Genomic DNA, 17729 nt, shown 5'->3' on the forward strand with positions numbered 1-17729 from the left:
TGTATTAGTACACCATTTATTATGGTTAAAGGACTAAGCCAAGCAGTTATACTTGGAGTCCTATTTCTTACAATACTATATCCCTTATCAATCGATCAAACAGGAATATCTTTCGAATTATCAAAATGTACCAATACACTTTAATTTTATTCATAAACCAAAATTAAAAGAAATCAATAACGTCAAAAGTCAATTACAAAATAAAAAAAAATTTCTTTGTACTTTAAAACAAGAAATTAAATATAAATATATAGTAGAACAACTACAGAATCCTTTGATCCAACAAAAGGTTCAATCAATTCAACAACAAATCGAAACCTTTATCTGTAGTGAGCATCCCAACGCTTTTTGGGAAAGAAAAAAACATAGTAGTAGTCTACCATATGAACAAGGATTTGATGAAAAACAAATACCTACGAAAGCTAGACCAATACAAATGAATGCTACTTTATTAGATATGTGTAGGAAAGAAATTGTTGATCTCCAAACAAAAAAGTTAATAAGACCCAGTGCATCACCATGGAGTTGTGCAGTTTTTTATGTCAATAAAAATGCTGAAAAAAGAACGAGGAGTTCCTCGATTAGTCATTAATTATAAACCCCTTAACAAGGTATTACAATGGATTAGATATCCTATCCCCAATAAAAAGGATTTATTAGATAGAGTAGCTAATGCTTGCATCTTTTCCAATTTTGATATGAAATCAGGATATTAGCAAATACAAATTCAAGAACAAGATAAATACAAAACAACATTTAACGTACCTTTTGGACAATATGAATGGAATGTAATGCCATTTGGTTTAAAAAACGCTCCATCAGAATTTCAGCAAATAATGAATGACGTCTTTAATGCTTATTATCAATTTATGATAGTTTATATTGATGATGTTTTAATCTTTTCCAAATCTATAGATCAACTTATTAAACATATTAATACTTATATTCATGCAGTCCAGAATGCTGGATTAGTTGTATTAGCAAGAAAGATGACTTTATTCAAAACTAATATTAGGTTTTTAGGACACAATATTCATCATGGCACTACTATTCTTATAGATCGATCCATACAATTTGCTGATAAATTCCCTGATCAAATACTAGATAAAAAAGAATTTCAAAGGTTCTTAGGATGTTTAAATTATGTTAGTGTTTTTTATCCTAATCTTGCTATAGATGCTAAACCCTTACATAATAGATTAAAAAAGAATCCTTCACCATGGACGGATAGTCATACTAAAGCAGTTCAACTAATCAAACAAAAAGTCAAAACCCTAGTTTGCCTTTCTCTTTCTCATCCTACTGCTTTCAAAATAATTGAATGTGACGCCTCCAAATTGGGATTATGAGGTATTCTCAAGCAACGCATTGATAGTCGTGAACAACTACTCAGGTATACTTCTAAAGCTTGGAATCCAACCCAACAAAACTATTCTATGGTAAAAAAAGAATTACTTGCCATAGTCCATTGTGTTACGAAATTTCAAAGTGATATTCTCAATCAACAATTCCGTATTCGAACTGATTGTAAATCCGCTGAAGATATTCTGCAAAAAGATGTTCAAAATCTTGTTTCCAAACAAATATTTGCTCGCTGGCAGGCTATCCTGTCTGCTTTTGATTTTACTATTGAACACCTTCCCGGGTCTTCAAATTCTCTTCCTGATTTTCTCACCCGTAAATTTTTGCAGGGGGGCAACACTGACGCTAACAACGAATCACCACTATCACTTGCATTATAGCTCTTTGCAGCCAATCAAAATAATACTACTCTATCCAATCCACCTACTCTCATGGGCTCTCGTAGCAATTCTTCTCGCAATGAGAAACGCCCTCTGATTATAATACCATTTGAAGGTGAGAACCCGCCTTTGGCAACCCTTTCACCTTCCATTTCTCTTATTCACCAAATCACTTACCCAAAGACTAATACATCCACTCCCGCCTATATTCCAGCGCAATCAAAACCAAACCAGAGGCCTAAGTTTCCTAGGTCTGCATATATTGAAAGAGCATATCTTATGGATATTACCATTGATGATCACCATACAAATATAGACCCTATCAAACTTGCTCCATTATACCTGATAAACCATATAAATCCAATCAATGGAGTCAAAACTAGAGAATACTATGAAGCAATCCCCATGGAAACATGATCCATCTCTGTTGTCCATTGTTATCAACAAAATACTAGAGTTATTGCATACTCCAAAATCCAGATCAAAAAATTACTTTCTTATGATGAGTGGGGTTGCAATCCTGCTCAAGGGAAAAAACTACACAATCCTGATTTTTCATATAAATACTACAAGTATGCCGAATACATAGAAGCATGGCATAAAATGTTTTATTACCAAAATCCAAACAATACTCATAGTTGGTATATCCAGTTTCGTTTACCCATTTTCAAAAGATTCCCCAACTGGCTTAAAAATTGGTTTTTAGTTTGGGGATCAACTACTGCAATTTTACCTCCTGCTTTCCAAAAAGTGCAGGGACAATTTGTGATATTCAATAATAGTGATAATAATACAGACAATCACTTATACTTTGTTGTACTATACCAACTCCCATGGATTATGAAATGAGAATACTCAATCTCTGTCAATAATACAGCCGACCATACCTATATTCCAAGACTGGGCAAAACCATCTCAGTTAAATGGTGGGACATCTTTAATATGGATCCCACAACCATAGTTCCCAAAAGAATACCTTCATAAAAACCTATATATAACCCAAATCCAAGTGAGCATAATACAGCCAATACTTCATTTGACTTCCCCACATATTTACGAAATATGCTTCAATCAAACCCAAATGCTTCCAAAGAAACCTTGGAATAACAAATGAAGGAAATATTTGTAGAAGCAGGAAGGAAACCGATATCATCAGATGAAACCGTACAATCCTCACCAGCACACAACAATAGATATTTTCCACTGGAAGAAACAGACCCAAAAGAAGAAGAAGAAGAAGACCCCAATGAATTCAGCCAAAGACCTTAATGATGCTTCACCGTACCATGTCACCTCATAGGATGCTTTCCGTACCACATGTCATTTTCAAGCTACTATATCAAGATACTCTCCGTACCATATACTGTGGTTGCCGACACATGCGACAAAGCAGATACTGTAGCTGCCGACACATAGGACAAATCAGGCAATGTTCTGCCGACATGAAACGACAAGAATTACTATTTAAGATGCTTCTTTAAGCATCTTTCTTTTTCTTTTATCATCTTTTATTTGCTATACGTCTCTTCTCCCCTCTTTTAGTCACATCAAGTCACTTTCCCATTCTTCCTTCCTCGTTAAGCTACCTCAGCCTTCGCTTATATAAAGAAGCACCCTTCCTCATTTCCAGCAAGTCTCGAATGTCTCCGAACTCTCTTAATCTCTATGCTCTCTTCATCTCTCTGCTCTCTTCGTCTCTCTGCTCTCTTAGTCTCAAGACTACGACTACCATATTATTCCACATGCTGTCCTGACCTCACAGCTAGAACTTATCTCATGCTATCCAGGTTTTTCCTATCTTTTTGATTCACCAAAACCAGGTTCTCTCTTATCCTTTTATCTTATATTTCTCTGTTTAAATGTGTGACTGTAACTTCCATACACTCCCATCATACTGTCCTCACCACTGGAAGTTATTCTCCAGTTATTGTATCTGTAAGCAATAAGTGTTTGTTTTTGTAAGATTTGTTTTATACAGTTAGTATGCTTTTATACAAATGGTTTGTAATCTTTCTGTATAATCTGGTATGAAATCTAATGCAGTTTAAACTTGTATTCAGTATTAAAATAGGTAATCACACACACACATCGTGGTTTGTTAATGATATTTCTGCTATTCCTTTTATCATAATAACATTATTTTGCCTCAATTATATTCGAATATTACAAGAATTAATTAAATATAATAGTATGCTATTTGCTTACTTGTTATAAAGTACATGGTTTAAAATTACTGTAGATCTTGGCGCATTTTGGTATCAGAGCCAACAGTAAAATAGTAAACTATTAAGAGTAAAAAGTTACAATATTACTGTAGAAACCTATTTAAATTTACATCTAAGAAAGTTGGTCCGAGAGTTAAGGCAAGAGACGAACGGACAAGTCTAGGCATGGTATCACATATATATATATATATATATATATATATATATATATATATATATATATATATATATATATATATATATATATATATATATATATATATATATATATATATATATATATATATATATATATATATATATATATATATATATATATATATATATATATATATAATGAGGGTAGGCGGAATCACTGTTCATTTTTGTCTATAGAAGTTGGAAAGAGTCATATATATATATATATATATATATGAAAAAGTCTTCCTAACGCCTATCGGCCAAAATAAATAGTGATTTCTCCTATCCTCCTCACCTTTCAAGTTTCATCATGCGATCACGATTGTCAGGTAGTGTTTTATTTTTCATTCTGTTTCTACAAATCATAATTACTTGAAATTTGGAGAGTATGTACATATTACTGAGACTAATCCAATAAAAATATAAAACAAATTATCCAAAAAAAATAATTTGACCAAAATACCCCCAAAACGTTTTGGGGTATTTTGATAATGTTTTTCTTTTAAAATATAATTTTTATATTTTTCAAATATTTCCCTATTTTTGATGAATACACGCTCCAAATATTAGGTCATTCCAATTTATAAAAATAAATAAAAAATAAAATACTACCGGACAATCGTGACCGCACGATGAACTTTGAACGATGATGGAGGTAGACGAAATCATTGTTCCTTTCGCCTATAAGCGTTGCATAATGTTTTTCTATATATATATATATATATATATATATATATATATATATATATATATATATATATATATATATATATATATATATATATATATATATATATATATATATATATATATATATATATAGAGTTAAACTTAACTGATACAAGAGTTAAACTTAACTGCACGTAACCTCTCTTCTTTCAATCTCACGTCCATCGCTTTTAGATGAAACTCTTTCTAAATATTTCTTCCAAATAAAAGATGAACATAACTTAAGATAAATATACCTAAAACCAACTCACGCAAGACAAGAAAAAAAAACAGACTTATTAAATTAAACTAAAAACTCATACTAATTCTATTTTTAAAAAAGTACTCTAATAAAAAAGTCTACCCAACCTCTAAAAATAAAGTTAACAAAAATAAAATTAAAAATTTGCAGCATGCAAATTTTTATCTGCATCATGGGGCCTGACCACAAGATATGGCCTTAAGGCTAGGCCAAGGCAGGCCCAGACGGATTGGCTAGGCATGATCCTCTTTGGTTTGATCCGGCCTAGACGGTTTGGCTAGGCATGAAATAATACAAAGAGTCTAGGGTAGACTGGCCAGGCCCTGGCCGTGCCCCGCCTGTTGCCTGCCCTATAATAATAAAGAGTAGCATAATGAGACAATACAAGAGTCTAGGGTAGACATTTCTTATTGATGGCAGATTTATTACATGGATGAGATTCTTAACTGCCTGCTTATTAATTGCCTGCTTATTACACACAGCGTTAAAGGCCATCATAATTCAGTTGAAACCACAACAAATCATTTAGAACCGAACCCAAGCTCCAAAGGCGAAATGCCCCGACGGGATCCCTTAAATTCAATGTACTTGTTTCGGGTCAACAGGAATACTCTGTGGATTAATAAACACATTGTGAGGGTCAACCTGGCTCTTCACCCCAACCAGACGATCAAAATTGTTTTGGAAATCCTTTGTACCCCATTCTCTTGCCGTTTCCTCACTTGCAGTTCCATTTTTAGCAGCTCCTAAGTCTATGCCTAAGTAATTGACATAAGCCTCTCTTGGGGACTTGCTCACATAGGGCTCCGTATACTCATAGAAGTGTTTGATCCAATTCAAGTACTTGTAATCTTCTTCTCCTCTTTGCCAATATATTATATATTGAATTCTATATATGTTCCGTATGCTACGGAAAGGGTATAGCATCTGGCCCGAAATCATCCATTTTCCCACCATAGGGGTCAAGAATGATAGAACCGGAAGGCCCTTCCTGGAGATACTTTATAGCACCCTCTAGAGAACTTGCAGTCAATAGTTCCTTAAAATTCTCAGATTTTGCCTTGAAAAATGATTTATACACGAAATACCGATTACACAAGTTCTATCTAGTGCTACCACTAGGCAAGCCTGAGAAAAAGAGCACTGAATCAATCCACACCGTATCTTTACATATCTACTTGGAGAAAGAAACAATAATAATGCGACTCGAATTAGCCGCCAAAATAGCTCGGAGATGAAACCCATTAGGAAAATTGTAGGCTATTGCTTGCCACTTCCGAACGAAATTCACAACTGTTTTCTTTTCGGCTCTACCAATTCTAAAGATGGTCACGTTTCTATTTATATCAGCTAACTTGAGCTTCCAAGCTACTACAATTCCCCAACTTCCACCACCACCACCTCTTATGGCCCAAAACATAGCATCCCCCATTGCGGTCCTTTTCAATAGAAGCCCCTCAGCATTTACCGCCAACGCATCCAATAAATTATCAGCAGAATGCCCAAATTTCCGAGACATGTGCCCAAATCCCCCTCCATTAATGTACCCCCCACTTCCCACTGTAGGGCAGGTTCCTGCTGGGAAACCATAACGATCCTTACTAGCATTTGCTATGTGATAGTAAGCCTCACCAATGGTGGTTCCACCCCCTCTCCAAGCAGTTCCTTTGGTAACATCAACCTCCACCTTTTTCAAATTCATCTGATCAATGATGACAAATGGTGAGTCCCCGATAGACGAGAAGACCTCATACGTCGTGCACGTATAAGCCACCCATATCGTCTCGAGCACACCACTGCATGTTGTACTTGGATATTACTTGAAGGGAGAACATTAACATAGGGCATTGGGACCGACGGCTCGGTGGATCGAAGGTTTTGTAGGGAGAAATTGAGCTGTTTGTAGTAAATTTGGGGTGATGAAGTGAATATGGCATACTTTGTCAAGCCATTGTCTTTGAAACAATCGAGAAGGCCACTCTCCAATTTGAAGACATGGAGGGTGATGCATTGAGAAGAGAGTAGAGTAAGGGATTAAATAATGCCAGAATAACAAATGTTGCTAGGGTAGCCATTGTTAGAGGACAATGAGCTACGATTGTTGCCATGCTTCCTATTTATAATCAAATTTGTAGTCCATGCTCACCGTCCATTATGCAGGATGTTAGGCACGAATACAAAGGCTTCTAGGATTAAAATCTTTATTATTGACTTTTGCACTTATCCATTTGATTATATGGTTTTTCAATCTCAAAAGTACTGGGTTAAGGCCTCTTGAGACACGATGTTGTTAATAAGAATATAATCTTTTCTTAATAACCAAGGAACAAATAGGTGAACAGTTTTTTTAACTTTAGATGATGGCCGTGTGGAGGATGGTGCTGATTAAAATTTTGCTCAAACTAGAAGGGACCGTTATTTATAATAGGAAATGTATACAATGTGATTATTTATTTTTTATATAATGCAATCATAATTATTGTTGGCCGTTAGATTGGAAATCACGTGGTTGAAAATGTCTCATTGTTTAGGTATAAAGTCCAAAATAAAATTTTACCAAATTGTGACACTCTCTTCTATTCGATTTCACTTCTAGTGACTAAAAGTGATCGTGACCTCCTTATACCAAAAATAAATGGATTCATAGTATACAATTCCTTATTAATATTTGACATTTCTAATAAAGATGCAGAAATAACAACTAAGTCTTATCTTAAAATTGGATAGTGTTGTGGTGTATTAACCGACGCACCTATTCAATCTTCTTTAAATGTCCATTGTATGGATGGATTTTGGATCCAAAATGTCACATGTTGATAATTTTGACCATTGCCATCGAATAAGAAGTTTGACTTTTGAACGTTAGAGAAAACAATTCAGCTATAGGGATCGAAATTGTACGATTTGAATTAAAAATCGACAACGATCTGGATCTTTCAATATATTCGGATGTAAATTATACATAGGTAATCAAATCTTGTATTTTATTTATTAATTTATTTGTATTATTAAGTATATAATATATTATTTTTGTTATAGTAGTAAACAATATTTTTTAAAATTAGATGGTATTTTAAGACAAAAATTAAATTTATTCTAATTTGTATAGTAAAGTAATTATAAAATATAAATCAATAATTTCACATTTTAGTGATTTTTTGCATTTTTTTTAAGCCTAAAATGGCCGATCTGATCGATTTTGGGATTCAGATCGCTGACATCGATCTGACACAGTTTTTGGGATGGTCGATCTGGATCAACAATCCGTTTTTTTTTTTACATTGTAGACTTTGTTTCTTAGATTGTTGACCACCTTTCATTCTAATTCTTCAAAGATCACCTTATCTGCATTATTTTTTGATAGTGGATAAGCAACAAAAATCAATCTAGAGTGACTTAGGATAATTTTAGATCGTAAATTTATTTCTAAGATAGATTTTTGGATGGGAAATGAATTTGATAGAACCTCGTTTTAACATTTTCCTTTAAATTCAACTTGATCTCGGCCAGAATATGTCCACATCTAAGTTCAATTATGGAGGCTCCATATTAAATAGCTGTGAGCAAGTATTAGATAAATTTCACCAAACGCCCAACTAAATTTTAGACTATATTTTAGAGGTGACTAGATAGGATTGTTCAAATTTGATCCGGCTCAGCCAAAATAGTAGAGAATGTCATGCAATAGGACACGCATTGAACAAGTTTTATTATTACTTTAGGGCACGTATACTACACTCCCTCAGGAGTGTACCTTACATTTACTACTTTTGGGAGGTTTTCCGAAGGACACGGTTTTGTAGAAATGAGTCGCCTCTTAAAAATTTATTTTTGAGATGGCTTTTTTTATTTAATTTTTAAGAATATGTAATCCCTAACATGGAGATCATGAATATGAATAAATAAATAAATTTTAAAATAAAAAATAATAATTTTATTAATAATTTGAATTGTTAGTTTCAATTATTTTTAAATAGACCACCAATTTGCATCCATCTTTAAGATGGATGCTTTATACCTCAGGGATACAAATGTAAAAATGCGGTCCCCGCAATATAAAACAATTTTCCTTTTTTTAATTTTAAATTTTGTTAACTTCCTAAGAATTACTACATGATAATTTTTAAAAGAAAAAAATTAAAACATTTGAATTTTACAACACTTAGATTTCATCATCTAAAAATTGGATGGTCTCTATTCAATCTTGATACATTATTTATTTTCAAGTGTGTAGAGGGTGAAATTGGGGACTTTTTTTTTATGGAGGTTAATCTATGTGTTGAAGAGGTTATATCCCTAAGGTTGAACTCCTAAAATTAATCTTACGTAGGGTTCTAACGAGAAAATTAATCTTAGGTGGGGTTTTAAGGAGGAGTAAATTGACGGTATACTCCCAAGGGAGTCTAATATTTTTAGGCATTACCTTATTCAAACTTCAATACAAAGTCCAAACATGGAAAGGGGCAGGGGTCGTGGTGGAGCACTTTACAATCTAGCCACCACATTGTGGTTTCCATTCTCATCGCTAACACCATCCCATTAATACTTTCAAAAAGTAATTCCTAATCTGCTTGAAAAAACCGGTTGGAGCCTGTCTTCCCCACAAATTACCAAAAAAAAAAAATACAAATTCCCAAACATATTTTGTTAAAGGAAAATGATTTGATAGGGCTGCTGCCCTATCAAAATAAGTAAAGCGTCACTTCATAAAAATTGTAATTCAAGCGTTGGAAAATCTTGAAATTGATCATCTCATCTTGAACATTATGGTTATGCAAAAAATTTAGGATTTCAAATTCTAAAAATAGTGCATTTGGCAATAAATCATCCAAAATGTCCATTTCGCCCTAAAAATAAGTGTTTAAAGTTCCACAAGATCTCTACTATTTTTTGAGTTTCACATTTTATTTTCAGTATTGAAAATTGATTTTAGAGCCATCATGAAGATTTTCAATGCCCATAGTACTTTCTAAACAAGGATTTGAGATAAGATTTTATTTTGCTTTCACAAAGCCTGAGCCCCTTAGGAAATTCATTCGTTTTCTAAACACTTCGTCCAAACTGTGATGAGATAAGTTTAAGACCAAAACCCGTAAATAGTCATCTTAAATGAATGGTCTCACATGCCTTGTATATGTGAATAGACAAGTGATGAGGATAATCATCAAAGGACTAAAGAAAAAAATTAGGATTTCAAATTCTAAAAATAGTGTGTCCATTTCGCTCTAAAAATAAGTGTTTAAAGATCTATAAGATCTCTCCTATTTTTTGAGTTTCAAATTTTATTTTCAGTATTGAAAATTGATTTTAAAGCATCATGAAGATTTTCAATGCCCAAAATACTTTCTAGACGAGGATTTGAGATGAGACTTTATTTTGTTTTCACAAAGCCTGAGCCCCTTAAAATTCATGCGTTTTTTAAACACTTCGTCCAAACCGTGATGAGATAAGTTTTAAGACCAAAACGCGTAACTAGACATCCTAAATGAATGGTCTCACACGCATTGTATATGTGAATAGACAAGTGATGAGGATAATCATCAAAACTCCAAGTAAAGAATTAAATTATTATTTTTAAAGGATAAAAATTGAATTTTGAGTTTGTTAATGTCAACTTTTTAAAAGTTGAGAAGTCTATACTCAATCTGGAGGCATTTTTTTTTTTTGAAGTACGTAGAGAGCATAATTCACATCACCAAAATTCCAAATCCTAAAATTAGGTCTATATTGGATTTTTCTTGAGGATGTAAATCGAAAATATTCTCCCCTCTATTTGAAAGATAAAATAGTTTTTAGATATAAATGGACCTAGCACGCCATACACCTTCAAACTTGTGGTGTTGAGATTTATAATGGACTTTACTTTAAATTCACGGAATTAGTTGTTTGCAAACCTCTTCTAGCGACAATCTTAAGGTCCATTGCAAACCCTGAAATATATCTTCGTGAAATTTCTTTTGTCCTTGAAAATAATAGGCACGGAAGGTAATGATCATAGAGAGAGCGAGAAAGATCCACGTTCACCGCACAAAAGCAAGAAAGAATTGACTGAAGAGATTTTTAACACCGGTCTCAAGATTTCTGCTCTAATACCATGTTGAAGTTGCAATAATAGAAATTGAGAAGAGAAAAGAAATAAACCAACACATCATATGCGTCTTTCGAAAATGGTACCTACATCTACGGAGAGTCAACCAGTATCTCAATTATATAGATTACTCTAGCTTATCAGAGATATATAGAGTTACAATTTTTGCATTTTAGAAAATAAATTCCATTACAATAGTAATCCCACAAAATAGGAAACTCAATATAGAAAACTTTAATATTTTGTAATATACAAGATAAAAAACTCAATATATGGTTTCTATAACTTTAAACAAAAGTAAATAGTATCTTTATAAACTTTTCCACAAGAATATAGCTGTAAGAAAAACAACATAAAATCCAACCTATGTAATTCCTAAACCAGTGATTATACATTGGGTTAAAATTTTCTTTTTGAACATAATATACAAAGAATCATGAGGTTGGTAAACACAATATATGCACATGGTAAGAATGTCATGCTGTACACTTTCTTTATATTTTTTTATTGTAAAAACATATAGAATAAGGATAAAGAGCGAAAAAAACAAAAAAAGGAGATGATACAAGAGTCTAGGGATGACATTTCTGATTGATGGCAAATTTAGTACATGAATGAGATTCTTACTGGCCTGCTAATTTTACAGATTTTTAGCACCCATCAAAGATAAGTTGAAAGCATAACAGATCATTAAGAAAAAAACGCAAGCCCCATTGGGGAAATGGCTCGAGGACATTCCTTGTTTCATAGTACTTGTTTCGTGTTGACAGGAATACTCTGTGGGTACCTAAACACATTGTGAGGGTCAATATGGCTCTTCACTCGAACAAGACGATCAAAATTATCCTTGAAATACATTATACCCCATTCTCTTGCAGTTTCCACACTTGCAGTTCCATTTCTAGCAGCCCCTAAGTCTATGTCCAAGTAATTGACATAAGCCTCCCTTGGGGACTTGCTCACATAGGGCTCCATATACTCATAAAAGCTTTTGATCCAATTCAAGTACTTGTAATCATCATCTTGTGTTCGCCAATTTATTATATATTGGATGCTATATATGTTCCCTTATGGTGGGGAAATGGTATGGCATCTGGCCCAATATCTTCCATTTTCCCACCATATGGGTCGAGAATGATTGATCCGGAAGGCTCTTCCTCGAGATATGTTATAGCACCCTCTAGAGAATCAGGAGTCGATGGTTCCTTAACATAATCAGATTTTGCCTTGAAAAGAATTTATCCACCGAGTACCGATTAAGCAAGTCTTCTCTGGTGCTACCACTAGGCAAGCCCGAGAAAAAGAGCATTGAATCAATCCATGCCATCTCCTTACATATCGACTTACTGATGGCTAAGCTCCTAAACCGATCTCTCATTATTTTAACAGCATCATCAACACCTCCAAGATACAATCCAAAGAAAGATACATTAATAACTCGCCTCGAATTAGCCGCTAAAATAGCTTGGAGATGGAAGTCATTAGGCTAAGTATGGGCTATTGCTTGCCACATATGAGCCAAATTCACAACTGTTTTCTTTCCTGCTCTATTAGTTTGAAAGAAAGTCACATTTCTATTTATGTCAGCTAACCTGAGCTTCCAAGCTACTACCATTCCCCAACTTCCACCGCCACTACCTCTGATGGCCCAGAACATACCATCCCCCATTGTGGTCCTATTCAATAGAAGCCCCACAACATTTACCACCAATGCATCCAATATATTATCAGCAACAAGCCTAAATTTCCTAGACATGTGCCCAAATCCCCCACCACTAATGTGTCCCCCACTCCCCACTGTGGGGCAGGTTCCTGCTGAGAAACCATACCGATCCTTACTAGCATTTGCTATGTGGTAGTAAGCCTCAGCTAGGGTGGTTCCACCCCCTATCCAAGCAGTTCCTTCAGCAACATCAACCTCCACCTTGTTCAAATTCATCTGATCAATGATGACAAATGGTGAGTCCCCAGTTGACGAGAAGCCCTCGTAGCTATGGCCCCCACATCGTGCATGTATAAGCCACCCGTGTTGTCTTGAGCACACCACAGCATGTTGTACTTGGATATTACTTGAAGGGAGAACGATAACATAGGGCATTGGGACTGACGGCTCGGTGAATCGAAGGTTTTGTAATGAGAAATTGAGGAGTTTGTAACAAATTTGGGGTCGTGAATTGATTGTGGTATAGTTTGTCAAGCGATTCTTTCCAAAACAATCGAGAAGGCCACTCTCCAAAGTTGAAGCCATGGAGGGTGATGCCTTGAGAAGAGAGTAGGGGTTAAGTAAGGCAACAATAACAAATGTTGCTAGGGTAACCATTGTTAGAGTACAATAGCAACCTTAGTGGCCATGTTCCTATTTATAAACAAATTAATAGCCCATCCTCGCCCTCTATTACCTAGATTGATAGGTACATAAACAATTGCTTGGAGTGTGAAAATTTGTATTTGACTTTTGTTGTTGTTATTCATTTGATTATATTATTTTATTTTAACTTCAAAGTCCAGGGTCAAGGCCTCGTGGGACACGATTTCTTGTTAAGAACGAAGGATTGTCTTAAAAACCAAGGTACAAATAGGTATACAGTTTTGACTCTTGAGATCATGGCTTTGTGGAACATGGTGTTAACTAAAATTTGCTGAAATTACAAAGAAAGCTTTAAAAGCATAGTTACCCCATTATAAAGATTGAAAAAGTTTGTATATAGGTGATACCTTGAAATGTATAATTAAGGTACATGGCTAAAATCATTCAAAAAAAAGGTTCTTTTGATGTTGGAAAAACATCGAATTGATCATCTAGACATCAATATATGTAGATATAGAGAAGAAAAAGGATTTCAAGTCCTAAACATTGTACATTTTGTGATATTATCTGGACCGTATGTTTTTGAGATTTTCATGACCATTCGGAGTTTTAAATTTTTATAATTAGAGATAAAAATAGATTCTTGCACCATCCTAAAAATTTTCGATTCCAAAAGTGCATCTTATGACAAAGTTTGCAGGTGCTTCTTACTTTGACTGTTTAAGGTTGCTAGCATATGCAAACCACAAAGTTTCGAGGTGCACCGTACCTTCTAATAGGATGTGTAATTTACTGCAAAGTAATGGATCTTAAGATGGGACGGGCTTTGGTGCGTTAGCCCACCACACTTTTATTCCGTCTCGTTCAAAAATTCTTATTAATGATGGTGTTTTGGGCCTAAAATTATTCATGTTGATAATTTTGACAGCTACTATCATGAATATGAAAAAAATTTGGACTCATGTGATAATGAACCTCATGGCACATGGCCTCTCAAATGTTGAGCTAAGGGCCATTTGGTTGCATGGAAATTTATTACGTGACAATAGATTACAACGAAATATGGTACATGGCCTCTCAAATGTGGAGCTACGAGCCGTTTGGTTACGTCGAAATCTATTACGTGACAATAGATTACAAAGAAATATGTCATTTTCACTAATAATAAGAAAATGGAAAGAGATTAAACGAGATTTCCCCAAAAATCAAAAAATCCATTATACGTGCTGATAGGTGAAAAATCTATTACAAAAGTGAAGGGTATATTATACGAAAATATGAGATTTTTACTAATAATAAGAAAATGGAAAGAGATTAAACGAGATTTCTCCAAAAATCGGGAAATCCATTATGCGTGCTATATGTGAAAAATCTATTACGAGAGTGATGAGTAATTTTGGGAAATATTTCGCCCGTTTTTCTCTACTTTATCCCTGATTAAAAAAATCTTCTCTTTGTACCCCTTTCTCTTCATAATAACTAGGTGATCCCTCCCTTTTTAAGGTTGTCCCCTTATCTGCAGGCATCAGCTGTCATATAAAAATAAAAATTAGTAAGCAATGATAAATTACACAACACAATCATAATAAAAAATTTCACACAACATAATGTGATCCCTCCCTTTTTAAGCTCATCCCCTCTTCTGAAGGCATCAGTGTCATATAAAAAAATAATAATAAAAATAAAAATCAGTAATCAATGATAAATTACACAACACAATCATAAAAAAAAAATTTACATAACATAATCCTCATAAGAAATTACTAAAATCTCAATTGAAATAACATACTTCTTTAGTCTCCTCTAATATATCAAAATCTTACACTGCAATTACCAAACCTTCTAGTTTACTAATCAAACTTCTTCCCATTTTTTAACTCGTACCCTACAGATTTTGGATTTAATATCATAAATTTATTGTTTATTTGAAATTATATAGAGAGACATTTGAAAGACTTCTATAAAAAATAAATAAAAATAAGGCTTATCATATTAAAATCATGTTATTCCAATCATATTGTTCCAATGACTTATCATGTTGAAACTAATGTATGTTAGAAAACATGTGATTGCATGTAATTGCCAAATGCACTTAAAATAAGTAGGAAATAGTGTCATGAATGTAAAATGGTACAAGGTAGTATTAGAAAATCTTTTTGGAACGGTGATAATGTTATAATTAGAAATCTTTTTGGAATGGTGTGATGATGATTTTAATTCATTATTTTAGTGGAATTTTTTGACAAAAAAGAAAGAAATGATAATTCTGCATTTTAGTGGAATTTTGTGATAAAAAAGAAAGAAATGATAGTTTATAGGCACGTGATGGTAAAATGTTGGTAATGCATTTTCTATATTTCTTTCAGACATAGCCAAACAATAACAATGCATTTCTTAGGTTGCATCTAAATACTACCCAAACAGTAACAATCCATTTACAGGTAATGTATTAGGGGCCGTTTGGATACTTGGAAATATATTGTCTATGAAATATATTACGGGCGTAACACATTATTGCGAAATACATTACCTGCAAATGGATTTTTACTGTTTGGGTAGTATTTAGATGCAACTTGGAAAATATATTGCTACTGTTTGGCTATGCATAGAAGAAATATGAAAAATGCATTACCATTCAAATATGAAAAATATGGCTATGTTTGGCTAACAAGATTAGACTTTGGTTTCAACATAATAAGTCATTGGAATAATATGATCAAAATAACATGATTTATTATGATAAGCCTTATTTTTATTTATTTTTTATAGAAGTCTTTCAAATGTCTCTCTATATATAATTTCAATTTATTGTGATAAGCCTTTTTTTTATTTATTTTTTATAGAAGTCTTTCAATTGTCTCTCTATATATTATTTCAAATAAGCAATAAATTTATGATACCAAAATCAAAATCTTTATGGTACAAACTAAAAAGTGGGAAGAAGTTTGATTAGTAAACTAGAAGGTTTAGTAATTGCAGTAGAAAATTTTGAAGCATTGGAAGAGATATCTTATTTCAATTGAGCTTATACTAATCTCTTATGGGGATTATGATGTGTGAAATTTTTTATTATGACCGTGTTATGTAATTTCTCATCGATTACCAATTATTATTTTTATTATTATTATTTTTATACGAGAGCTGATGGCAGGCTACAACCCAAATTGGGGATAGAGGGATGTAGAAATTTTAGAAAATTGTCCCTCATCAAGTTCTATAACTGTTGAAATCAATTTAGATTTCCCTTTACTTTTACTTACCAATTATTAAAAAATTTTCTTTTTATATGAGAGTCAGATGAGGGCTACAACCAAATCAAATTGAGGAGTGAGGGATGTAGAAATTGTTTATTATGATTGCAGTAGAAAATTGTCCTGGACATGTTCAAATCAATTTAGATTCCCCTTTTCATATCCCTTACTTTCACTTTCTATTTACTTTAATAATTATACAATATAACGTATACTTGAGATAGTGAAATGTTTTTTTAAGCAGGGATAGGGCAGAGCGAGCGCGAAATGGATTTCGTGATTTTTGTGGGAAATCTCAGGTAATGTCGAATAATCTCTTTCTATTTTCTTACTATTAAAGTGTACACAAACAGTGTAAATGTCATATTTCTCTATAATCTATTATCACCTAATAAATTTTTACGTACCCAAATAGCCTCTTAATGTATTACACCAGTAATATATTTCACAGACAATATATTTCCAGGTATTCAAACGGCCCCTAGATGTATAGACAATTGCGCTGCTAACGCTCATGAGATTTGTATCCCATTTTGCAAGGGACGCGTTTGCCACTTCTCATGGGATCTTGATTCCAAAAACATAGGGACCACGATCCGTACAAATAGGGTTCCTCAATCCATAAATATAAAATATATAAAATTTTTGATTAAAAAAGTACTAAAAATTTTTAAAGAGAGAAACTATATCAAAATTTTTAGAGAGAGAAATTATATCAAAATTTAAAGAGAACCTATATCAAATTTTGAGTTCTAAAGAGAGAAATCATCTTATAATTTTAGAGAGAGTAACTATATTAAACTTTATAAAGAGAGTATCTAAAACTTTTTAGAGAGAGAAATTATCTCAGAATTTTTAGAGAGAAATTATCTGAAATTTTATGTTTTGGAGGGAGAAAGTATCTTAAAATTTTAGAGAGACAAACTACATCAAATTTTAGAGATACAAACTACCTAAAATTTTTT

The 17729-nt window shown here is 33.2% G+C and overlaps 2 protein-coding genes across 2 annotated transcripts; both read right to left on the reverse strand.

Moving 5' to 3' along the window:
• Positions 1 to 5696: 5696 nt before the first annotated feature.
• LOC18442862 (reticuline oxidase) lies at positions 5697 to 7192 on the reverse strand. Its single transcript, XM_088863727.1, has 5 exons — positions 7113 to 7192; positions 6409 to 6913; positions 6231 to 6291; positions 6119 to 6156; positions 5697 to 6044 (listed from the first exon to the last, which is right to left on the reverse strand). The coding sequence occupies exons 1-5, from the start codon at positions 7190 to 7192 to the stop codon at positions 5697 to 5699; spliced, it is 1032 nt and encodes a 343-aa protein (XP_088719853.1).
• Positions 7193 to 11807: 4615 nt separating this feature from the next.
• LOC18442863 (berberine bridge enzyme-like D-1) lies at positions 11808 to 13525 on the reverse strand. Its single transcript, XM_088863729.1, is given in 4 exon segments — positions 11808 to 12260; positions 12263 to 12437; positions 12440 to 12660; positions 12697 to 13525. Coding segments are annotated over 4 exon segments (1536 nt in total). The 3' UTR covers positions 11808 to 11949.
• Positions 13526 to 17729: the final 4204 nt, after the last annotated feature.

The sequence above is a fragment of the Amborella trichopoda genome, chromosome 4, assembly GCF_054954075.1.
Source record: "Amborella trichopoda isolate Santa Cruz 75 chromosome 4, AtrichopodaSantaCruz75HAP2 v2.0, whole genome shotgun sequence".
In the NCBI taxonomy this organism is placed as follows: domain Eukaryota; kingdom Viridiplantae; phylum Streptophyta; class Magnoliopsida; order Amborellales; family Amborellaceae; genus Amborella; species Amborella trichopoda.